Raw genomic sequence first — 27500 nt, forward strand, 5'->3', positions numbered from 1 at the left:
CGAGCTGAACTTCATATACAATATCAGAATGAATCCTGGGCGTTATGGAGGCAGTGTTGCATGCCCTCTGGAATGTGTGTCATTAGTCCTTGTCCAGAAACAAACACTGCATATCTGATGACATTATCCTCCTCTTTGCAGGAATGAAGGGGACGGTAAATTCATGTTTGTTTAATTAATGTTTTGTCTGAGCAACAGGAACAGTCCAACTAGTCTTACTAGGTTTTCATTTTCTGTTAGAAGCACATGGGATTGAAAAAAACGACTGGAAACTGACGAAGACCGGAAAGAGACAGGAAAAAGAAAGAGACTGGAAACACACAGACTGGAAACGGACACAGACTGGAAACGGACACAGACTGGAAACAAACACAGACTGGAAACAAACACAGACTGGAAACGGACACAGACTAGAAACGGACACAGACTGGAAACGGACACAGACTAGAAACGGACACAGACTGGAAACGGACACAGACTGGAAACGGACACAGACTGGAAACGGACACAGACTAGAAACGGACACAGACTAGAAACGGACACTGACTAGAAACGGACACAGACTGGAAACGGACACAGACTGGAAACGGACACAGACTAGAAACGGACACAGACTAGAAACGGACACAGACTAGAAACGGACACAGACTAGAAACGGACACAGACTAGAAACAGACACAGACTAGAAACAAACACAGACTGGAAACGGACACAGACTGGAAACGGACACAGACTGGAAGCGGACACAGACTGGAAACGGACACAGACTGGAAACGGACACAGACTAGAAACAAACACAGACTGGAAACGGACACAGACTAGAAACGGACACAGACTGGAAACGGACACAGACTGGAAACGGACACAGACTAGAAACGGACACAGACTGGAAACGGACACAGACTGGAAACGGACACAGACTAGAAACGGACACAGACTAGAAACGGACACAGACTAGAAACGGACACAGACTGGAAACAAACACAGACTGGAAACTGACTGGAAACACACACAGACTGGAAACTGACTGGAAACACACAGACTGGAAACGGACACAGACTGGAAACGGACACAGACTGGAAACTGACTGGAAACACATACAGACTGGAAACTGATTCCTGGGATCTTTTACATTTTCCCTCCACTGAAGGCATTTTAATTTCTCTTCAAGATACTGACATGGAAATGAATCAAAATAACAATTTTAAAGCATTACATTATTAGTCCCACTACAATGTATTGCTTTTGAGGAAAATAAGGATGGGAAACAACAACAAAAGTGATTCACTAAACATCCACGCAGTAAAACACCAGCCATATGGCTGTGGATACTGATTACCCCCCCGTTCCCCACTCTCTCACCGGAGGTGCTGCTGCTGCCATGGTCAGAGCTGTTGTGGGAGCCCACGGTGTGGGCCTCGTGGGCCTGGTTATAGGGGATGGTGGTAGCCATGGGACTGTCCCCTCCTCTGTAGTGGTCTGGTAAGGGAGAGGAGAAGGATGGTAAGCATGAGGAAGGTGGGCAGCATACACTATATTACCGCATTAGAAAAGTATAGATAGCCTATGGAAATGAAGGACAGAGGGGGACATTATGATATAAAAAGATCCATAGAGACTGTTTGAGTTTAACTGACTAATGATCACAGTTAGGCTAACATAAGAGCTAACAATCTAGCAACACATCTAAATAATGATCTGAACCAGCGATGTGTTAAAATGTGTGTCATACACCACTAATAAGTTGAAACTGTCTCAGTAAACAGTCTGGTGGATGCTGTCTTCCTAAGAGTGCTGAGAGAGAAGACATGCAATTTCTGTTCCATACAAGAGACCATGACGAAACTGAAAACGGTGTCACTAAAGTAGCAGCTATTTTCTGCAGGTAAGAAGAAGGTGGCGACAGTTTAGTTCAGTCCCTGTCAGTTCCAACAGAAATAGTTATCTCTCCTTCAGATACCTGACACATGGAGAAAATCCTTACAGCTGTAGCTATGAGACTTGACCAATGAAGAACAACCCAGACAGTAAAGACAGAAACTCAGGCCTGACCCAGAATGTAGTGCAGAGATTTGAAATGAACACAGAGAGGAAAGAGGAGTTAGGAAAATGCATAGTAGACAATGAGAGGGAGACTGATGATGCTCTCTATTCATATGACTGAATGGGGGCAGCAGGGAAGACAGTGAAAAAGGAACATTCTTCAGCATGGTGGGTCCATCCACAGGGAGAACAGGAAGTAAAGAAGGGAAGAAAGAAAGATGGAAGACAGCTATGGTTTGACCTCCTAACCTCCACTGATTCCCACCACACACTCACCCTTGTTCAGCTTGTTCTGCTCCATGATGTTATACTGGTGGAGCTGTGAGGTCATTTCCTGTTGCTTCTGCCCCTGAGCAGGGGTGGGTTTCCAGCCGTGTTTCTCGTTTGCCTCCCCTCCCCCTCCCACTCCTACCCCTCTGTCTGTATTGATGTTGTTTCCCAGGATAGAAGACTGAATGAGCTGTGTGGTGGCGTACGGGGTGGGCTGTCCCCCTGGCCCAACGAAGCGTCCGTCCTTCAAATTGGGGCTGTTGAAGGTCTTCATCTCGTTGATCTTGTTGGAGAGGTCCACGTCTCCGTACACTCCTCCCTCAGGCACCATCAGGTTGGTCTGCTTGCTCTCCATCTGGTTGTTATAGTTGGCGATGCAGTCGGCTGGATAACATGGGGAGCGGGTGCAGGGTGAAAGGTTTAGTCAAAGACCGGACTAACTCCTATAGCTAGGTTCAGAAGAAGAGGTTTGCCAAGTGCATGAATGGCACAAATGGCATTGTATTCAGTTGTATTCACTGGCATCATACTCCGGAAAAAAATAAGCTGAAAAGATTAACATTTCAGAATGACACAGAAATAAATCAGCCCGAGTCATTTGTACCTTTCAACAGATCACTGTGCCCTCAGTCTAGACAGGTGTATATATTTCAGTGCAAACTACAGTTCATTATGTATGTCAACTATCCCCATCTGGTTCAGGTGAGTGGAGCTGTATTATACTTCCACTGTCTGCTCTCTCTGTCTTTCTGTCTCGATAATGTCTTTGTCTCATCCACAGCTCAACGTGGGTGGCGTGTCTATCCTCCCTGTCAGACGCCAGGCGAGGAGGCTTTGCTCATTGAGAAGGACAGTGGAACATGTCTGTATCAGAAGGTTGGAAGGAAGCATGCAGCAAAGAGCAGAGCTCCACTGACAGATCCAATTTTCTCTGGCTCATAAAATATTCAAATCCTCCAGCAGATCTGAGAGACAGCCTTGCGGGAAATATCAAGGACGGCTACAGGTAGAACAACCGAGCGCACGTGAACCTTACATTTCCAAGAACCGAGGGTTATCTGAGGCACTTCAGAGGTAGTTGTGTAGAAAGGGCCCCTATGTGTTAGATAAAGGGACATTAACTTGTATCCCTCGGCTCTGTCACCCAGCCGCTGATCCTGTTAAGTTCTTAAGGTATAGGGGGCAGCATTTTCACTTTTGGATAAATAGCGTGCCCAATTTCAACTTCCTGCTACTCATGCCAAGAATATAAGATATGCATGTTATTAGTAGATTTGGATAGAAAACACTCTGAAGTTTCTAAAACTGTTTGAATCATGTCTGTGAGTATAACAGAACTTATGTAGCAGGCAAAACACCGAGGACTAACCGTTCAGAATTGTTTTTTTTAGGTCTCTGTTTATTCAGTGAGTTCTCCTTGGTAAACGATATTTCTCAGTTCCTACCGCTTCCACTGGATGTCATCAGTTTTTGAAATTTGGTTGAGGTTATTCCTTTGTGCAATGAAGAAGTACGACCATCTAGGAAATGGGTAACACTGTTGAGAGTTGCGCAAGACTTGAAAAGTAGCTTGGTTTGTTGTCTTCCTGTATTGAACACAGATAGACCCGTCTTCAATTTGATCGATTATTAACGTTTAAAAATACCTAGAGTTGTATTACAAAAGTAGTTTGAAATGTTTTGGCAAAGTTTACAGGCAACTTTTGAAATATTTTGTAGTGACGTTGTGCAATTTGGAAGCTGTTTTTTTCTGGATCAAAAGCACCAAATAAATGGACATTTTGGATATATATGGACGGAATTAATCGGAGTGCCAAAAAAAGAAGCTCGTCAAAGGTAAGGCATGTTTTATACTGTATTTTATTTCTGCGTTTTGTGTTGCGCCTGCAGGGTTGAAATATGCTACCCTCTTTGTTTACTGTTGTGCTATCATCAGATAATAGCTTTTTATGCTTTCACCGAAAAGCCTTTTTAAAATCTGACATGTTGGCTGGATTCACAACGAGTGTGGCTTTAATTTAGTATCTTACATGTGTGATTTAATGAGTTTGATTTCCCCTGGCCTTTGGCCAAATGGGACGCAAGCGTCCCCTATAACATAAGAAGTTAAACCTTCACAGGGTTTAGGTTGGCCACACAAAGCAGCCAGCACCAGGCATGCTCCTAAATGTCTTGAACATGCAGTGAGTGAGAAGTGCTTTTAGCATTTCATCCCTTCTCAAACAAACTCCCAGATTGTCATCAGAACCAATGTTAGGGAAAAGTTAAACACACCACGGAATGAAAAGTTGGATTAGGTTTTCTTGTGTTGACTGTGATGGGTAACTTTAGAAGATGGGTATGTATTTATGGGTACAGTGTTTCTTTGTCCTTGAGTAATTTGCTTAACCCAGGGGAAGCACAGAACTTAGTTCAGCAGAACATCTGCTACACTAGGATTGTGTGTAAGCCTGTTTGGGGAGACGGTCGAGGCCAACAATGTAAATGAGTCAATGAGTGGGTAGGAGACGGTACACTACTGTACTATCTGTCAGACGCTACAGCTGGAGAGACGCCTGCCGCGTGTCCAAACGATTGTTCAAACGGCTACTGTATACTCACATCGCTTTTTACTTTAGTTCAACTTCTAAGCCTACTGTATCTCAAAGGAAGGTTCAGGGCTGGGGTCCATGTTTTGTAGTTAAGTCCTACCTATGGGTGTATAACCTCAAATCCTTTGTCCCCACCCTGCACCAAGAGACATACTTCTCCCTCCTCTAGCAGCTGTTGACCCTCTTTCTCTGTAGAGTGTGAGTACTTAGCGCTCTTTTGTGTGTTTGTGTGTGTGTGTGTGTGTGTGTGTGTGTGTGTGTGTGTGTGTGTGTGTGTTTGTGTGTGTGTGTGTGCATGTGTGTGTGTGTGTCCCTTTGACCTCAGAGCCAAACTCAATCCCTATTGTTTATAGAAAGTACTGCTGACTGAGAGGCCACCTGGAGGTGTACCATAACCCTCCCTCCCTCCCTCCGTTACTGTCCATCTCTTCTGCTCTCTTTACTTTCCTCCCAACTCCCTCATTCTTTCTCTTTCTCTGTCCAATTTAATTCCCCTCTACTTTCTCTCCATTTCTCTCTGTGTATGCTACATATCCTCCCTCATCATTCTTTTTCCTCCTTCGTTCCCTTTCTATCTCTTCCAGGTACCTCTCTCTCCCCATCTCTCCATCTCTACATCTCTACATCCGGTGTTGGCTGCAGTCTGCAGTCCTTTCTATCTCCTCCAGGTACCTCTCTCTCTCCCCATCTCTACATCTCTACATCCGGTGTTGGCTGCAGTCTGCAGTCCTTTCTATCTCCTCCAGGTACCTCTCTCTCTCCCCATCTCTACATCTCTACATCCGGTGTTGGCTGCAGTCTGCAGTCCTTTCTATCTCTTCCAGGTACCTCTCTCTCCCCATCTCTACATCTCTACATCCGGTGTTGGCTGCAGTCTGCAGTCCTTTCTATCTCTTCCAGGTACCTCTCTCTCCCCATCTCTACATCTCTACATCCGGTGTTGCTGCAGTCTGCAGTCCTTTCTATCTCCTCCAGGTACCTCTCTCTCTCCCCATCTCTACATCTCTACATCCGGTGTTGGCTGCAGTCTGCAGTCCTGCCCTGATCTCTGCCACTGCTCCACATTTCTTAAATAACTGAGCACTTAGTGGAAATGACATTGCAGGCTATAACAACAGTATGGAATTTGGCAGAGCAGTTAGATTTGCAGCAGAGTAAACCCATAAGGCTCATCCAGCGTGCTCCTTTTATTTCCTGCCTAAAACCACCCCGCTTTAACCTGAAATAAATCAAACACACATACTTCTACTCCTAAGCCTCCCTTAAGGGTTTTTGTTATAGAGACCTCGCGAGGAGAGAGGTAAGAGAGAGAAGTCTCAAGGGAGCTAACCCAGATTTGGGATTTCACTTCACTTCTCTCTGTTTTCTACCGACTAGGTCCACTCGTTTCTATGATTCTTATCCATGCTTTGCTTTGAGAGCAGGGTGTCACATGTACCCCAAAAATCTGAGGGGGCACAAAGTATGTGAGAATGGCTGGGTGTTGGTCCAGAGGGGTACTAGAATTTAGCATTTTTCAAACACCTGAAACAGCTTTTTTTCTGCAACCATAATCATTATGCTTAATGCTATGAAGAAATGTATGTATATTTTTCTGCATATCTAAGCATACCTCTTGAGCTGTCTGTATCCTCCTGACTGGTAGTTCTTTAAAACAATTATATATATATATATATATATGCTTCTCTGCATCGCTGCTAAAATCTTGAAAGGAATGTGAGTCTTATTCAGTACATTTAGTAATTGCTTGCTTTTCTGAAGTCTACCAAACTGATTTTTCTTGGTAGCAGGTTATGAGATTCGGAATCTATCTGGGCTAAGGCCAACTTCATAAAATTGCTAAGTGGCTAGTAGCATTACACAGAACAAACTAAAACAAAACATATATATATATATATATTTAACAGGACAAATCTGAGGGGGCATGTGCCCCTTTACCCCTATGGATAACTGTTTTAGTCCAGTTTATGTTTGGGTGTGTTGTTCCAGTGCGTAGCGTACTCACCTGGGCGGCTGTATGTAGCCAGGTTGCTGTCACTGTTGCCCTGTCCTGCAGTGCAGCAGTTCATGCTACAGTCGTTGTGATTGGAGCAGGAGTTGGGCCAGGTATCAGCCAACCAGGGCTGGGTAGCAGACTCCCCAATGTTCAGCAAACCTGGCCTGGAAGGATGGAGTACAAAACAGCCAACGCTGACTAACAATGGAAAATGCTGCACCACTATAGCACAGCAAGAATTCATATTGATATGACTAACAAGAACATGTAATGAATGGGGTTTTAGGCAGATCGATGGGGATTCACTCATTTTCAGATTGGTATACTGAAATTATCCCTATAGTTAGGTTGTTGTTTTACAGAAATGATCTCTCCCTCTCCTTCCTGCTCCCTGCTCCATTGGCCTTGCATTAGAGAAAAGCTCAGATAAATAGATGATGTGCTCTTGACTTGTCCATGGCAGATGACAGTGTTTCACTGAGCGTTAGAAAGCCAGACAGAACTCACTCCCAGTGATGGAAAATGCTCTCACTGAACTACCAACACTCCCCCAAACCACCAACACTCACCAAACCACCAACACTCCCCCAAACCACCAACACTCACTGAACCACCAACACTTCCCCAAACCACCAACACTCACTGAACCACCAACGCTCCATCAAACCACAAACACTCACTGAACCACCAACGCTTCACCAAACCACCAACACTCCCCCAAACCACCAACACTCACTGAACCACCAACACTTTCCCAAACCACAAACACTCACTGAACCACCAACACTCCCCCAAACCACCAACACTCACTGAACCACCAACACTTCCCCAAACCACAAACACTCACTGAACCACCAACGCTTCACCAAACCACCAACACTCCCCCAAACCACCAACACTCACAGAACCACCAACACTTCCCCAAACCACCAACACTCACTGAACCACCAACGCTTCACCAAACCACCAACACTCCCCCAAACCACCAACACTCACTGAACCACCAACACTTCCCCAAACCACCAACACTCACTGACCCACCAACGCTCAACCAAACCACCAACACTCCCCCAAACCACCAACACTCCCCCAAACCACCAACATTCCCCAAACCACCAACACTCACTGAACCACCAACACTCACTGACCCACCAACGCTCAACCAAACCACCAACACTCACTGAACCACCAACGCTCCCCCAAACCACCAACACTCACTGACCCACCAACGCTCCCCCAAACCACCAACACTCACTGAACCACCAACGCTCCACCAAACCACCAACACTCACTGAACCACAAACGCTCAACCAAACCACCAACACTCACTGAACCACAAACGTTCAACCAAACCACCAACACTCACTGACCCACCAACGCTCAACCAAACTACCAACACTCACTGAACCACAAACGTTCAACCAAACCACCAACACTCACTGACCCACCAACGCTCAACCAAACCACCAACACTCACTGAACCACAAACGCTCAACCAAACCACCAACACTCACTGAACCACCAACGCTCCCCCAAACCACCAACACTCACTGAACCACCAACGCTCCCCCAAACCACCAACACTCACTGAACCACCAATGCTCCCCAAAACCACCAACATTGAAAGTACTAAACAGAACTGAGATAAAAGGAGGTCACGGACATCTCAACAAAGTGCATCAGAACAAAAGAGGAGTGCAGTAGGATATCCATCTCCTGTCCTGGTTTCTATCTTCTTTACACCATCTGAACAGACTACCATCTCTGTGCTGTCTGAACAGACTACCAGCTCCCTGCTGTCTGAACAGACTACCATCTCTCTGCTGTCTGAATAGACTACCATCTCTCTACAGTCTGAACAGACTACCATCTCTCTGCTGTCTGAACAGACTACCATCTCTCTACTGTCTGAACAGACTACCAGCTCTCTGCTGTCTGAACAGACTACCATCTCACTACTGTCTGAACAGACTACCGGCTCTCTGCTGTCTGAACAGACTACCATCTCTCTGCTGTCTGAACAGACTACCATCTCTTTGCTGTCTGAACAGACTACCATCTCTCTACAGTCTGAACAGACTACCATCTCTCTGCTGTCTGAACAGACTACCATCTCTCTACTGTCTGAACAGACTACCATCTCTCTACTGTCTGAACAGACTACCATCTCTCTACAGTCTGAACAGACTACCATCTCTCTACTGTCTGAACAGACTACCATCTCTCTACTGTCTGAACAAACTACCATCTCTCTACTGTCTGAACAGACTACCATCTCTGTGCTGTCTGAACAGACTACCATCTCTCTACTGTCTGTACAGACTACCATCTCTCTACAGTCTGAACAGACTACCATCTCTCTACAGTCTGAACAGACTACCATCTCTCTACTGTCTGAACAGACTACCATCTCTGTGCTGTCTGAACAGACTACCATCTCTCTACTGTCTGAACAGACTACCATCTCTCTACTGTCTGTACAGACTACCATCTCTCTACAGTCTGAACAGACTACCATCTCTCTACAGTCTGAACAGACTACCATCTCTCTGCTGTCTGAACAGACTACCATCTCTCTACTGTCTGAACAGACTACCAGCTCTCTGCTGTCTGAACAGACTACCATCTCTCTGCTGTCTGAACAGACTACCATCTCTCTGCTGTCTGAACAGACTACCATCTCTCTGCTGTCTGAACAGACTACCATCTCTCTGCTGTCTGAACAGACTACCATCTCTCTGCTGTCTGAACAGACTACCATCTCTCTACTGTCTGAACAGACTACCATCTCTGCTGTCTGAACAGACTACCATCTCTCTGCTGTCTGAACAGACTACCATCTCTCTACTGTCTGAACAGACTACCATCTCTCTACTGTCTACAGTCTGAACAGACTACCATCTCTCTACTGTCTGAACAGACTACCATCTCTCTACTGTCTGAACAGACTACCATCTCTGTGCTGTCTGAACAGACTACCACTGTCTGAACAGACTACCATCTCTCTACTGTCTGTACAGACTACCATCTCTCTACTGTCTGAACAGACTACCATCTCTCTACTGTCTGAACAGTCTGAACAGACTACCATCTCTCTGCTGTCTGAACAGACTACCATCTCTCTACTGTCTGAACAGACTATCCAGCTCTCTGCTGTCTGAACAGACTACCATCTCACTGCTGTCTGAACAGACTACTGTCTGAACAGACTACCTCTCTGCTGTCTGAACAGACTACCATCTCTCTGCTGTCTGAACAGACTACCATCTCTCTGCTGTCTGAACAGACTACCATCTCTCTACAGTCTGAACAGACTACCATCTCTCTACAGTCTGAACAGACTACCATCTCTCTGCTGTCTGAACAGACTACCATCTCTCTACTGTCTGAACAGACTACCATCTCTCTGCTGTCTGAACAGACTACCATCTCTCTGCTGTCTGAACAGACTACCATCTCTCTGCTGTCTGAACAGACTACCATCTCTCTGCTGTCTGAACAGACTACCATCTCTCTGCTGTCTGAACAGACTACCATCTCTCTACAGTCTGAACAGACTACCATCTCTCTGCTGTCTGAACAGACTACCATCTCTCTACTGTCTGAACAGACTACCATCTCTCTACTGTCTGAACAGACTACCATCTCTCTACTGTCTGAACAGACTACCATCTCTCTGCTGTCTGAACAGACTACCATCTCTGTGCTGTCTGAACAGACTACCATCTCTCTACTGTCTGAACAGACTACCATCTCTCTACTGTCTGAACAGACTACCATCTCACTACTGTCTGAACAGACTACCATCTCACTACTGTCTGAACAGACTACCATCTCTCTACTGTCTGTACAGACTACCATCTCTCTACTGTCTGAACAGACTACCATCTCACTACTGTCTGAACAGACTACCATCTCACTACTGTCTGAACAGACTACCATCTCTCTACTGTCTGAACAGACTACCATCTCACTACTGTCTGAACAGACTACCATCTCTCTACTGTCTGAACAGACTACCATCTCTCTGCTGTCTGAACAGACTACCATCTCTCTGCTGTCTGAACAGACTACCATCTCTCTGCTGTCTGAACAGACTACCATCTCTCTGCTGTCTGAACAGACTACCATCTCTGTGCTGTCTGAACAGATAGACTACCATCTCTCTGCTGTCTGAACAGACTACCATCTCTCTGCTGTCTGAACAGACTACCATCTCTGTGCTGTCTGAACAGACTACCATCTCTCTACTGTCTGAACAGACTACCATCTCTCTACTGTCTGAACAGACTATCATCTCTGTGCTGTCTGAACAGACTACCATCTCTGTGATGTCTGAATAGACTACCAGCTCTCTGCTGTCTGAACAGACTACCATCTCTCTACTTTCTGAACAGACTACCATCTCTCTGCTGTCTGAACAGACTACCATCTCTCTGCTGTCTGAACAGACTACCATCTATCTACTGTCTGAACAGACTACCATCTCTCTACTGTCTGAACAGACTACCATCTCTCTACTGTCTGAACAGACTACCATCTCTCTGCTGTCTGAACAGACTACCATCTCTCTACTGTCTGAACAGACTACCATCTCTCTGCTGTATGAACAGACTACCATCTCTCTGCTGTCTGAACAGACTACCATCTCTCTGCTGTCTGAACAGACTACCATCTCTCTGCTGTCTGAACAGACTACCAGCACCCTGATGTCTGAACAGACTACCATCTCTCTACAGTCTGAACAGACTACCGGCTCTCTGCTGTCTGAACAGACTACCATCTCTCTACAGTCTGAACAGACTACCATCTCTCTACTGTCTGAACAGACTACCATCTCTCTACTGTCTGAACAGACTACCATCTCTCTACAGTCTGAACAGACTACCATCTCTCTGCTGTCTGAATAGACTACCATCTCTCTACTGTCTGAACAGACTACCATCTCTCTACAGTCTGAACAGACTACCGGCTCTCTGCTGTCTGAACAGACTACCATCTCTCTACTGTCTGTACAGACTACCATCTCACTACTGTCTGTACAGACTACCATCTCTCTACTGTCTGTACAGACTACCATCTCTCTACAGTCTGAACAGACTACCATCTCTCTACAGTCTGAGCAGACTACCATCTCTCTGCTGTCTGAACAGACTACCATCTCTCTACTGTCTGAACAGACTACCATCTCTCTGCTGTCTGAACAGACTACCATCTCTGTGCTGTCTGAACAGACTACCATCTCACTACTGTCTGAACAGACTACCAGCTCTCTGCTGTCTGAACAGACTACCATCTCTGTGCTGTCTGAATAGACTACCATCTCTCTACAGTCTGAACAGACTACCATCTCTCTACAGTCTGAACAGACTACCATCTCTCTACAGTCTGAACAGACTACTGTCTGAACAGATCTCTCTACAGTCTGAACAGACTACCATCTCTCTACAGTCTGAACAGACTACCATCTCTCTACAGTCTGAACAGACTACCATCTCTCTACAGTCTGAACAGACTACCATCTCTCTACAGTCTGAACAGACTACCATCTCTCTACAGTCTGAACAGACTACCATCTCTCTGCTGTCTGAATAGACTACCCTCTCCCTGCTGTCTGAACAGACTACCATCTCTCTGCTGTCTGAACAGACTACCATCTCTCTACAGTCTGAACAGACTACCATCTCTCTACAGTCTGAACAGACTACCATCTCTGTGCTGTCTGAATAGACTACCATCTCTCTACAGTCTGAACAGACTACCATCTCTCTGCTGTCTGAATAGACTACCATCTCTCTACTGTCTGAACAGACTACCATCTCTCTGCTGTCTGAACAGACTACCATCTCTGTGCTGTCTGAACAGACTACCATCTCTCTGCTGTCTGAACAGACTACCATCTCTCTGCTGTCTGAACAGACTACCATCTCACTACTGTCTGAACAGACTACCATCTCTCTACAGTCTGAACAGACTACCATCTCTCTGCTGTCTGAACAGACTACCATCTCACTACTGTCTGAACAGACTACCATCTCTCTACAGTCTGAACAGACTACCATCTATCTGCTGTCTGAACAGACTACCATCTCTCTACTGTCTGAACAGACTACCAGCTCTCTGCTGTCTGAACAGACTACCATCTCTCTGCTGTCTGAACAGACTACCATCTCTCTGCTGTCTGAACAGACTACCATCTCTCTACTGTCTGAACAGACTACCATCTCTCTACTGTCTGAACAGACTACCATCTCTCTACAGTCTGAACAGACTACCATCTCTCTGAACAGACTACCATCTCTCTACTGTCTGAATAGACTACCATCTCTCTACAGTCTGAACAGACTACCATCTCTCTACTGTCTGAACATACTACCATCTCTCTACTGTCTGAATAGACTACCAGCTCTCTGCTGTCTGAACAGACTACCATCTCTCTACAGTCTGAACAGACTACCATCTCTCTGCTGTCTGAACAGACTACCATCTCTCTACAGTCTGAACAGACTACCATCTCTCTACTGTCTGAATAGACTACCATCTCTCTACAGTCTGAACAGACTACCATCTCTCTGCTGTCTGAACAGACTACCATCTCTCTACTGTCTGAACAGACTACCAGCTCTCTGCTGTCTGAACAGACTACCATCTCTCTGCTGTCTGAACAGACTACCATCTCTCTACTGTCTGAACAGACTACCATCTCTCTACTGTCTGTACAGACTACCATCTCTCTACAGTCTGAACAGACTACCATCTCTCTACAGTCTGAATAGACTACCATCTCTCTACTGTCTGAACAGACTACCATCTCTCTGCTTGTCCAAACTTCCACATCGTGAACCCAGGGCTGACATGTTACTGACATGTTACATTTGAAGCAGCCAGACTAAGTAGCCTTATAATTAAATGTGGCCATCTACTAGGGCCCAAAGGCTATACTACCACTACTTAACAAACGGTGTGCTTTAACTGGTAATTCTCTCCCATTACTACCACTACTTAACAAACGGTGTGCTTTAACTGGTAATTCTCTCCCATCACTACCACTACTTAACAAACGGCGTGTTTTAACTGGTAATTCTCTCCCATCACTACCATTACTTAACACACGGCGTGTTTTAACTGGTAATTCTCTCCCATCACTACCACTACTTAACAAACGGTGTGTTTTAACTGGTAATTCTCTCCCATCACTACCACTACTTAACACACGGTGTGTTTTAACTGGTAATTCTCTCCCATCACTACCACTACTTAACACACGGCGTGTTTTAACTGGTAATTCTCTCCCATCACTACCACTACTTAACAAACGGCGTGTTTTAACTGGTAATTCTCTCCCATCACTACCACTACTTAACAAACGGTGTGTTTTAACTGGTAATTCTCTCCCATCACTACCACTCCTTAACAAACGGTGTGTTTTAACTGGTAATTCTCTCCCATCACTACCACTACTTAACACACGGCGTGTTTTAACTGGTAATTCTCTCCCATCACTACCACTACTTAACAAACGGCGTGTTTTAACTGGTAATTCTCTCCCATCACTACCACTACTTAACAAACGGTGTGTTTTAACTGGTAATTCTCTCCCATCACTACCACTACTTAACACACGGCGTGTTTTAACTGGTAATTCTCTCCCATCACTACCACTACTTAACAAACGGCGTGTTTTAACTGGTAATTCTCTCCCATCACTACCACTACTTAACAAACGGCGTGTTTTAACTGGTAATTCTCTCCCATCACTACCACTACTTAACAAACGGTGTGTTTTAACTGGTAATTCTCTCCCATCACTACCACTACTTAACAAACGGCGTGTTTTAACTGGTAATTCTCTCCCATCACTACCACTACTTAACAAACGGTGTGCTTTAACTGGTAATTCTCTCCCATCACTTCCACTGGAACAGTCCAACCTGGCAGATATTCACATTGTATTGAGTTTTCTTTTTCGTGTCCTTTTCAAATGACTCATTCAGTGTTTCCAGTCATTCATTTTGAGTAATGAACACATTAATACAATCTCCAAATGGCTCCTCAATCACCTGAGTGGTTCAGTGGAGATAGAGAATGGTGATTGTCTTTGAGCAGAGCTCCCATATCCAGGCTGTAGAACTGACTCAATCACATAGCACGGTAATAACAAGACCATATAGACAGACACATAACGGCTATGGAACAACAGCCAACCATATAGATACTTTGAGCACAAAGGGAGGACAATAGCAAAACACTGCTTACTTCAAACAAGTCTGTAGATACATTAGCATTAATGTGTGTTCTAGATGAGTGAGGAGACTCTAACATCAGTGTCTGAATGTATGAGTGTCTCAGTAAGGGTGACTAGCAAGTAGTCTGGAAAACAACACATAGGCTACTGGTCTCTGTCACACCCTCTTCTGTGTCACTCCTCCCATCTCGTTCCATAGGGCCATCCATTCTAAAGAGTAGGGTGTGTGCATACACAACTATCGCAATCTCTGAGTTTGTTAAATTAAATGCTATGGCACGGCCTTGTGGCCAGACATGGTGCTCTTCTCTGTGGGATGCAGAGGATGGGGGTTTGGGAGATAATCCTTTGTTCCTCTCCTCCCTTCCACTCTCCTCTCCTCCCTTTCCTTTTCCTCCCATCCCCTCCCTTCCCCTCCTCTGCCGGGGCTGTAATCATTAGGAAGTTAAAGCCCTCCCCCTAGTGTCCTTCAGAGAAAGGTACACCTTCACTCCCACACACGTAAAACCACCCATGTACCCACTCCTCCGCAAATGAAAAGTACATCTGTCTCTTGGAATACGGTATTATGATCCATATGTTAAGTTCTATTATTTCATGTTTCATATTCATACAGAGGAGACAAACACAGACGAACAAAACACTCTTTCTCACAGTAGACAACACTCTCTCTCACAGTAGACATGTAGACAACACTCTCTCTCACAGTAGACATGTAGACAACACTCTCTCTCACAGTAGACATGTAGACAACACTCTCTCTCACAGTAGGTATGTAGACAACACTCTCTCACAGTAGACATGTAGACAACACTCTCTCTCACAGTAGACATGTAGACAACACTCTCTCTCACAGTGACATGTAGACAACACTCTCTCTCACAGTAGACATGTAGACAACACTCTCTCTCACAGTAGACATGTAGACAACACTCTCTCACAGTAGACATGTAGACAACACTCCCTCTCACAGTAGACATGTAGACAACACTCCCTCTCATAGTAGACATGTAGACAACACTCCCTCTCATAGTAGACATGTAGACAACACTCCCTCTCATAAGATACATGTATTCTTACCTTCCAGCACTGCTGACAGCCTCTCCACCTCTCTGGTATGCCACTGAGAACAGAGAGACAGAGAAAGGTACAGACATGAACACCATAATCACAATCGTCATCAGAGTAACAGGATTATCAAAACACAATAACATGGACTGTGTTTGTCTCTCCTGTAAGCCTGTGTTTGTATGTGTGCAGTGTGTGTTTATGTGTATGTGTTTACGCATGTATGTGTGTGTGTACTACATCCCGTGTGTAGCTGGGTGGAGACTCTGTGACAGGGTATGTGTGTAAGAGGATTAGGGCGCTGCACAGTGCTTTGGTCTCCTGGCAGGCCTGGCGTGTGTTTGAAGCTCAGCGCGCTGGAAGTTGGACTCTTTCATGGAGCTTTAAGCTGCCGGTGTGAAGGAGAGATAAACTCAAACTTTAATTACAAACTCTTCTCTGAGGAAAGGTTTAGAGCCTCTCTCTCTCTCTCTCTCTCTCTCTCTCTCTCTCTCTCTCTCTCTCTCTCTCTCTCTCTCTCTCTCTCTCTCTCTCTCTCTCTCTCTCTCTCTCTCTCTCTCTCTCTTCAATTTAAGGGCTTCATTGGCATCGGAAACACATGTTTACATTGCCAAAGCAAGTTAAATAGATTATAAACAAAAGTGAAATAGAAAATGAACAGTAAACATTACACTCACGAAAGTTCCAAAATAATAAAGACATTTCAAATGTCATATTATGTCTACATACAGTATTGTTATGATGTGCAAATAGTTAAAGTACAAAAGGGAAAATAAATAACCATAAATATAGGTTGTATTTACAATAGTGTTTGTTCTTCACTGGTTGCCCTTTTCTTGTGGCAACAGGTCACAAATATTGCTGCTGTGATGGCACACTGTGATATTTCACCCAATAGATATTTGAGTTTATTAAAATTGGATTTGTTTTTGAATTCTTTGTGGATCTGTGTAATCTGAGGGAAATATGTGTCTCTAATATGGTCATAGATTTTGCAGGAGGTTAGGAAGTGCAGCTCTGTTTCCACATCGTTTTGTGGGCAATGTGCACATAGCCTGTCTTCTCTTGAGAGCCATGTCTGCCTACGGTGGACTTTCTCAATAGCAAGGCAATGCTCACTGAGTCTGTACATAGTCAAAGATTTCCTCAATCTTGGGTCAGTCACAGTGGTCAGGTATTCTGCTATTGTGTACTCTCTGTTTAGGGCCAAATAGCATTCTAGTTTGCTCAGGTTTTTTTTGTAAATTCTTTCCAATGTATCAAGTAATTATCTTTTTGTTTTCTCATGATTTGGATGGGTCTAATTGTGTTGCTGTCTTGGGGCTCTGTAGGGTGTGTTTGTGTACAGAGCCCCAGGATCAGCTTGCTTAGGGGGCTCTTCTCCAGGTTCATTTCTCTCTAGGTGATGGCTTTGTTATGGAATTTTGGGGAATTGCTTCCTTTTAGGTGGTTGCAGAAATGAACAGCTCTTTTCTGGATTTTGATAATTAGCAGGTATCGGCCTAATTCTGCTCTGCATGCATTATTTTGTGTTTTACGTTGTACATGGGGGATATTTTTGCAGAATTCGGCATGCAGAGTCTCAAATTGGTGTTTTTCCCATTTTGTGAATTATTGGTTGGTGAGCAGACCCCAGACCTCACAACAATAAAGGACAATAGGTTCTATATGATTCAAGTATTTTTTTTGCCAGATCCTAATTGATCCTAATCCATTTCATGTCATGGAAGACCCTTCTTGCCTTGTCTCTCAGATCGTTCACAGCTTTGTTGAAGTTACCTGTGGCGCTGATCTTCAGGCCGAGGTACAGTATGTGTAGTTTTTTGTGTGCTCTAGGGCTACAGTGTCTAGATGGAATTTGTATTTGTGGTCCTGGCAAATTGACCTTTTTTTGGAAAACCATTAGTTTTGTTTTACTGAGATTCACTGTCAGGGCCCAGGTCTGACAGAATCTGTGCAGAAGATCTAGGTGCTGATGTAGGTCCTCCTTGGTTGGGGACAGAAGCACCAGATCATCAGCAAACAGTAGACATTTGACTTCAGATTCTAGTAGGGTGAGTCCAGGTGCTGCAGACTGTTCTACTGCCCTTGCCAATGTATTGATATATATGTTGAAGAGGGTGGGGATTAAGCTGCATCCCTGTCTCAACCCACGGCCCTATAAAAATAAATCTGTGTGTTTTTTGCCAATTTTAATCACACACTTTGTGTACATGGATTTTATAAGGTTGTATGTTTTCCCCCAACACCACCTTCCATCAATTTGTATAGCAGACCCTCATGCCAAATTAATTCATACGTTTTTTTTAAATCAAAAAAGCATGAGAAGGCTTTGCCTTTTTTTTGGTTTGTTTGTTTGTCAATTAGGGTGTGCCGGGTCAGTACGTGGTCTGTCATATGGTAATTTGGTAAAAAAAAGCCAATTTGACATTTGCTGAGTACATTGTTTTCGCTGAGGAAATGTACGAGTCTGCTGTTAATGATAATGCAGAGGATTTTCCCAAGGTTGCTGTTGACGCATATTCCCCGGTAGTTATTGGGGTCAAATTTGTCTCCACTTTGTGTATTCGGGTGATCAGTCCTTGGTTCCAAATATTGGGGAAGATGCCAGAGCTGAGGATGATGACAAAGAGTTTTGGTATAGCCAATTGGACTTTGTGGTCTGTATATTCTATCATTTAATTTAGGATACCATCAACCCCACCGGCCTTTTTGGGTTGGAAGGTTTGTATTTTGTTCTGTAGTTCATTCAATGTAATTGGAAAATCCACTGGGTTCTGGTAGTCTTTAATAGTGTTGTCTAAGATATTGTATTTCATGTACAGTGGTTCCTCCTTTAAAAGTTGCGTCATACTGTGGCACGTCATTTAATTCTCAGCCATTTTTTCTGTTACTGCAAGTTGTTGCTAGTTTGATCACCAGAGGGCATCTTTAAGAAGCATTTGATAGTATTCCATATTGGCATTACCAGAGAATGTAAAACCTTTTTTGTAATAACATAATATATGGGACTGATTTTAAGAAATGTGGCTTAATTAATTAGATTAATATTATGGTGTTTCTATTCAGAGAAAAATGAAAAAACGGAACCCTCAGGGGGTTTGGGAATAATTATCACTGATTTCAGAAATATCGGAGCAAAGTTGTCTAATGAAGGCAAACAATTTAGAATCCTCCAATCCTGTAGTCTACTCCCAACCGTCATGTTGTACATCGCCATATTTTCCATCCTAACCGAAACCCTGAGGGTTTCGTTTTTCATAGAATAGAAACACCATAATATTATTCTAATTAAGCAAGTACCAGTCAAAGGTTTGGACACACCTACTCATTCCAGGATTTTTATTTGTACTATTCTCTACATTGTAGATTAATAGTGAAGACATCACAACTATGAAATAACACCAGTCTCCTGCGTTCCCTGCATTCTGTAGTACAGACATGGCCTGCTCGCCCTTATAATTATAATTCTTAGGGATAGGGTCTATTTTTCTGAATTGCTGCCTGACTGATGTGCCCAAAGTAAACTGCCTTTTACTCAGGCCCAGAAGCCAGGATATGCATATAATTGGTAGCATTGGACAGACACTTTGAAGTTTGTGTAAATGTTAAAATAATGTATGAGACTATAACACAATTTATACGGCAGGCATAAATCCAAAGAAAAAACAACCAGAATCTTAATTTTTTTGAGGTCCCAGGTTCTTATAATGGAAAGCTATGGGTCCTATGTAATTCCAGCTCCCAGATTGCAATTCCTATGGCTTCCACTAGAGGTCAACAGTCTTTGTTCATTGTTTCAGGCTTGTTTCTCCAAAAACTAGGAAGAATTTGGAGTTTTGGTACAAAGAGTCCCAGTGGAAAATCAGTCTGTCTGCGCATGATGAAGAGGAGGCGCACCTGCTAATTATACTTTTCTATTGAACATACTTCTTTCCATGTGAAATGTTATAGTTTATTTACATTTTAGGGTACCTGAGGATTAAATAGAAACATAGTCTGACTTGTTTGAACAAAGTTTAGCTGTAGCGGATTTTATCTAACAAAACGACCATTCATGTTGTAGCTGGGACCCTTGGGATTGCAAACAGAGGAAGATTTACAAAAGTAAGTGATTTATTTAATCACTATTTGTGATTTTATGAAGCCTGTTCTGGTTGAAAAATATGTTGATGTGGGGCGCCGTCCTCAAACAATCGCATGGTATGCTTTCGCTGTAAAGCCTATTGTAAATTGGACAATGCAGTTAGATTAACAAGAAAGTAAGCTTTTAAATGAGATAAGAGACTTGTATGTTCATAAATGTGTAATATTATGATTATTTATTTGAATTACGCGCCCTCCAATTTCACCGGATGTTGTCGAGTGGGACACCAAGCCTTATTATGTAAGGAATTAGGCACTTTCCCATGTTAACTATAGTATGTATTGTAGACTTGCACAGTAGCCTAATAAACAGTTAACTTCTTCGATATAGGGGGCGCTCTTTTAATTTTTGGATGAAAAACGTTCCCGTTTTAAACAAGATTTTAAATGTTTTATTTTACCTTTATTTAACTAGGCAAGTCAGTTAAGAACAAATTCTTATTTTCAATGACGGCCTAGGAACAGTGGGTTAACTGCCTGTTCAGGGGCAGAACAACAGATTTGTACCTTGTCAGCTCAGGGATTTGAACTTGCAACCTTCCGGTTGCTAGTCCAACGCTCTAACCACTAGGCTACCCTGCCGCCCCAAGATATTCTGTCACGAAAAGATGCTCGACTATGCATATAATTGACAGCTTTGGAAAGAAAACACTCTGACGTTTCCAAAACTGCAAAGATATTGTCTGTGAGTGCCACAGAACTGATGTTACAGAAAAAAACAGATAAAAATACAATCAGGAAGTGCAACCGCCTCATGGCAATGACTCCTTATATGGCTGTGGAGGAGCTAGGAGTCAGCTTACCTTTTCCACGTTTTCCCCAAGGTGTCTGCAGCATTGTGACGTATTTGTAGGCATATCATTGGAAGATTGACCATAAGAGACTACATTTACCAGGTGGTCGCTTGGTGTCCTCCGTCGCAATTATTGCGTAATCTCCAGCTGCAGTATTTTTCCGTTTGCCTCTGATGAGAAACCGACTGCCAGGAATGATTTTTCATCCAATAGAATTGTGAAAAACACCTTGAGGCTTGATTCTAAACAACGTTTGCCATGTTTCTGTCGATATTATGGAGCTAATTTGGAAAAAAGTTTGGCGTTGTAAGTGACTGCATTTTCGTTTTTTTTCTTAGCCAAACGTTATGAACAAAACGGAGCTATTTCTCTTACACAAATAATCTTTTTGGAAAAAATGAACATTTGCTATCTAACTGAGAGTCTCCTCATTGAAAACGTTCCCTAAGGTGTCTACAGCCTTTAGACGTAGTTTCAGGCCTTTATTTTGAAGAATGAGTGTAAACGTTCACATTGCGTAAGTGGTCTGTTGTTGGCTCTCGGTGTGATTTTTGCGCAAAACAGAGAGCTAGCCATTTTCTCCTCCTGGTCCTAGTGAAAAGCCAACTGTCCCGGTTGATATATTATCGAATAGATATTTGAAAAACACCTTGAGGATTGATTATAAAAAAACGTTTGCCATGTTTCTGGCGATATTATCGATATAATTTGGAATTTTTGTCTGCGTGGTCGTGACCACTATTTCCAGTGGATTCCTGGGCATAACGCATCAAACTAACGGAGGTATTTGGATATAAAAAATATATCTATGGAACAAAAGGAACATTTGCTGTCTAACTGGGAGTCTCGTGAGTGAAAACATCCAAAGATCATCAAAGGTAAACGATTAATTTGATTGGTTTTCTGATTTTCGTGACCAAGTTACCTGCCGCTAGGTGTACATAATGTTTTTCTAGTATATCTATAAACTTACACAAATGCTTGTATTGTTTTCGCTGTAAAGCATAATTTCAAAATCTTAGACGACAAGGTGATTAACCTCTTGCTCCTACCTGACACGCAGGCGTCCCATCTAGACATCTGGAAATGCAAATGCGCTACACTAAATGCTAATAGTACTCGATCTATGAAGACTGTGTGATTAACGAAAAATAATTGCGTCTTATAACGTAACGTCATTTTTTTTAATTAAAAAAGTCGACAATAAACTTTCACAAAACACTTCGAAATACTTTTGTAAAGCAACTTTAGGTATTAGTAAACGTTAATAAGCGATCAAATTGATCACGAGACGAAGTATATTCTATAGGGGTACGTCTGGAAATAATGTCCGGGTAAATCTCAACCAAAATATCCGGTCCGAGACCTGAAGAAATGGGCTGACTCTTCTTCGTTTGACCAAGAAACAAAGCCTAGGCAAATGACAAGACTGTTGACATCGTGTGGAAGCTGTAGGAATTGCAATTTCGGCTCCAGGTAATTTGCTTTCCCATAGACAATACATGCAAGTGGCGCATTGATATATTTTCCAATTTTCAGTGATCAGATTTTCCTGCACTTTTCGATGAAACGCACATTCTGTTATAGTCACAGCCGTGATTTAACCAGTTTTATAAACGTCTGAGTGTTTTCTATCCACACATACTGATCATATGCATATACTATATTCCTGGCATGAGTAGCAGGGCGCTGAAATGTTTAACGGTTTTTAACAGAATGTTCGAAAAAGTAGAGGGTCGACTTAAGAGGTTAACAAAAGGCTAAGCTGTGTTTCGCTATATTTCACTTGTGATTTCATGAATATGAATATTTTCAAATAAGATTATTTGACCGTTGCGCTATGCTATTTAGCGTAGTTGATGACAATTATCCCGGATCCGGGATGGGTGGTTCCAAGAGTTAACCAGTTATGCATTAGGGGGCGCTATTAAAATTTTGGGATGAAAAACGTTCCCGTTTTAAACAAGATATTTTGTCACGAAAAGATGCTTGACTATGCATATATAATTGACAGCTTTGGAAAGAAAACACTCTGACGTTTCCAAATCTGCAAAGATATTATCTGTGAGTGCCACAGAAATGATGCTACAGGCGAAACCAAGATGAAATTTCAAACATGAAATGCCCCAGATTTTGGAGGCGCTTTGTTCCAATGTGTCCTTATATGGCTGTGAATGCGCAAGGAATGGGCCTACACTTTCTGTCGTTTCCCCAAGGTGTCTGCATTGTGACGTATTTGTAGGCATATCACATATCATTGGAAGATTGACCATAAGAGACTACATTTACCAGGTGTCCGCTCGGTGTCCTCCGTCGAAACTATTGCGTAATCTCCAGGTTTCCATTTTGAAGAGAGGAGAAACTAAACTGCCACGAGTGACTTATCATCGAATAGATATGTGAAAAACACCTTGAGGATTGATTCTAAACAACATTTGCCATGTTTCTGTCGATATTATGGAGTTAATTTGGAAAAAAGTTTGCGTTTTAATGACTGAATTTTCGGGGGTTTTTCTCAGCCAAACATGATGAACAAAACGGAGCGATTTCTCCTACACAAATAATCTTTTTGGAAAAACTGAGAGTCTCCTCATTGAAAACATCCGAAGTTCTTCAAAGGTAAATTATTTTATTTGAATGCTTTTCTTGTTTTTGTGAAAATGTTGCCTGCTGAATGCTAGGCTTAATGCTATGCTAGCTATCAATACTCTTACACAAATGCTTGTTTTGCTATGGTTGAAAAGCATATTTTGAAAATCTGAGATGACATAGTTGTTAACAAAAGGCTAAGCTTGAGAGCCAATATATTTATTTCATTTCATTTGCGATTTTCATGAATAGTTAACGTTGCGTTATGCTAATGAGCTTGAGGCTATACTTAAGATCCCGGATACGGGATTGCTCGTCGCAACAGGTTAATATCTAAGGCCGATTCTCCGTTAGGATCTGTGAGAATATCTAAGAATATCCAAGGGGCTTTTATATAATTGTAAATTAATTCATCATAATAATCGCTTTGTTTAAAAAGTAATGACATTTTGAAGATTTTGTTTTCATTTAACCTAGAATTCTTGAACATGGGCTGAGACATTCTCACTAATTTGTAAAAGAAAAAAAGCCAGTTATTTAGAATTATTTATTTCTGGAGAAACATAACATAACATTTTGTCTGTCATAGTTGAAGTGTACCTATGATGAACATTTACAGGCCTCTCTCGTCTTTTTAAGTGGGAGAACTTGCACAATTGGTGGCTGACTAAATACTTTTTTGCCCCACTGTTGATGGCCACAGCAGGAAGGCTATGTATTCTGTGCCCACTCGTGGTATCTCTCTTCGGTTACACATCCTTGGAATAGCAGAACAGCATAATGGCCCGGGCGTCCCTTGCTGTGCCTGGTGAGCAGTTGGTCAAGTTCTGTTGTCAGAAGAGGACTGGAAATGTCAGGGTGAACCGATGGCCTGATGAACCCGCAAAGTATGTTGACTCTGCCTGTTGGAGGTGGAGTTCCAGAGCTCACAGGTGTGCCTGGCATAGATTGTGACTCCATCTCATTCCTTTTCAACGTGTGAGGGAGTCAATGACTATTCAAGCCATTGACTCACTGATGAATGAAGATGATGAGTGATTGGCAATATATATATATAATAAAATATGTGACTCACGCGTTTAAGAAAAAATATATATATAAATAAATATACAGTTGGAGTTGGAAGTTTACATACACTTAGGTTGGAGTCATAAAAACTCATTTTCAACCACTCCATAAATTTCTTGTTAACAAACCATACTTTTGGCAAGTCGGTTAGGACATCTACTTTGTGCATGACACAAGTCATTTTTCCAACAATTGTTTAGAGACAGATTATTTAACTTATAACTCACTGTATCACAATTCCAGTGGGTCAGACGTTCACAAACACTAAGTTGACTGTCCCTTTAAACAGCTTGGAATATTCAAGAAAATGAGGTCATGGCTTTAAAAGCTTCTGATAGGCTAACTGACATCATTTGAGTCAATTGGAGGTGTACCTGTGGATGTATTTCAAGGGTTACCTTCAAACTCAGTGCCTCTTTGCTTGACATCATGGGAAAATCAAAAGAAATCAGCCAAGACCTCAGAAAACAAATTGTAGACCTCCACAAGTCTGGTTCATCCTTGGGAGCAATTTCCAAATGCATGAAGGTACCACGTTCATCTGTACAAACAATACTACGCAAGTATAAACACCATGGGACCACACAACTGTCATACCACTCAGGAAGGAGACGCGTTCTGTCTCCTAGAGGTGAACATACTTCGGTGCAAAAAGTGCAAAATCAATCCCAGAACAATAGCAAAGGACCTTGTGAAGATGCTGGAGGAAACAGGTACAAAAGTATCTATATCCACAGTAAAACGAGTCCTATATCGACTTAACCTGAAAGGCCGCTCAGCAAGGAAGAAGCCACTGCTCCAAAACCGTCATAATAAAGCCAGACTACGGTTTGCAACTGCACATGGGGACAAAGATCGTGCTTTTTGGAGAAATGTCCTTTGGTCTGATGAAACAAAAATAGAACTGTTTGGCCATGATGACCATCATTATGTTTGGAGGACAAAGGGAGAGGCTTGCAAGCCGAAGAAAACCATCCCAACTGTGAAGCACGGGGTGGCAGCATCATGTTGTGGGGTTGCTTTTCTACAGGAGGGACTGGTGCACTTCACAAAATAGATGGCATCATGGAGCGGGATCGATTTGGAAGTGGAGGGTCTGTCATGGACTGGGGCGGTGTGTCACAGCATCATCAGACTGAGCTTATTGTCATTGCAGGCAATCTCAATGCTTTGTGTTACAGGGAAGACATCCTCCTCCCTCATGTGGTACCCTTCCTGCAGGCTCATCCTGACATGACCCTCCAGCATGACAATGCAACCAGCCATACTGCTCGTTCTGTGCGTGATTTCCTGCAAGACAGGAATGTCAGTGTTCTGCCATGGCCAGCGAAGAGCCTGGATCTCAATCCTATTGAGCACATCTGGGATCTGTTGGATCGGAAGGTGAGGGCTTGGGCCATCCCCCCCAGAAATGTCCAGGAACTTGCAGGTGCCTTGGTGGAAGAGGGGGGTAACATCTCACAGCAATAACTGGCAAATCTGGTGCAGCCCATGAGGAGGAGATGCACTGCAGTACTTAATGCAGCTGGTGGCCACACCAGATACTGACTGTTAATTTTGAGTTTGACCCACCCTTCGTTCAGGGACACATTATTCCATGTCTGTTAGTCACATGTCTGTGGAACTTGTTCAGTTTATGTCTCAGTTGTTGAATGTTATGTTCATACAAATATTTACACATGTTAAGTTTGCTGAATATAAACACAGTTGACAGTGAGAGGATATTTCTTTTTTTGGTGAGATAGGTTTTTAACATTACAGAGTGTTCTTTAGCTTTAGCTGGTCTTTTTTGTAGCAGTTCATCTCGTGTTTCCTCCAATGCCAAATTTCACAGCTTCATCCACACATTGTGGGGAATAGCCTCTTCTTAGAAACCTATTGCGCATCTCTGCTGCTTTTTTTGAGATAGTCCTGAAATGTTGCAAGTTGGGGAGGGGGGTTCACACCTAGCTCGGCCATTACACAATTTTTTTGTAAAGGCTGAATAATCTATTGTTCAGCTAACAAACCATCCTGCTACGCTTGTCAAAAACTAATAATAATTATTATTTCCCTTTCCACACTTTCCATGTTAAAGATTCCAATTGATAAAGTGTTTTTAGCCACAATCGGCCCCAACCCCAATTAATACATTTGGGCGCAGTAGATCGTGTGGTGGACTTATGGCTAGAATGTTTAGGGTTCGAAACCTGCTCCCTGCTTGTTATAATGAATGAGTTTGATACACCTGGTATCCGGATATGGCTGGAAAAAAACTTGATGAATAGCGATTTTCGTAAATTAACTAAACAACAAAAATATGTGCACAATCGTTTGTCTCTACGTTAACGAACATATTCCTCTATATTCCTCAATTGTACATTTTATGCTTGACTCGTTATGACGTTATAACAACATACATTTGCCTCCCCGTAATGTTCTGTCAGCCATCTTTGCTGAAGTCACCGGGGACATGTGTCCTGCGTCAAATTTGTCATTTGAACCACTCAATATGATTGGTCATATAAAAACCTTGGAACCCAAATGCATAATGAGTGTTCTAACTCCGCCTTGTGGTGGTCTGGAGTAATGAAGCCGTGACACTGGGTACCTCTAAGTCCACGGTGTAAGATCACAACTTTTAAAGGAGAAACCACTGTACATGTTTTTTACTGTTTGTTCTTCATCTCCGTTTTGGACAGATGACTCTT

General features: G+C 42.9%; 1 protein-coding gene across 1 annotated transcript in view; it reads right to left on the reverse strand.

The window, feature by feature from the left end:
- The window catches only part of LOC115137737 (roundabout homolog 1-like), a 416524-nt gene that overhangs the window by 21429 nt on the left and 367595 nt on the right, over nucleotides 1-27500 (reverse strand). Inside the window, exons 20-23 of the mRNA XM_065024289.1 lie at nucleotides 16226-16268; nucleotides 6910-7064; nucleotides 2320-2697; nucleotides 1363-1479 (exon numbers count right to left, since the gene is read on the reverse strand). Of these exons, the coding sequence (XP_064880361.1) occupies nucleotides 1363-1479; nucleotides 2320-2697; nucleotides 6910-7064; nucleotides 16226-16268 (693 nt within the window). The remainder of the gene's footprint in view (nucleotides 1-1362; nucleotides 1480-2319; nucleotides 2698-6909; nucleotides 7065-16225; nucleotides 16269-27500) is intronic.

This window comes from Oncorhynchus nerka, linkage group LG11 (genome assembly GCF_034236695.1).
Source record: "Oncorhynchus nerka isolate Pitt River linkage group LG11, Oner_Uvic_2.0, whole genome shotgun sequence".
NCBI classification, from domain to species: Eukaryota; Metazoa; Chordata; class Actinopteri; order Salmoniformes; family Salmonidae; genus Oncorhynchus; species Oncorhynchus nerka.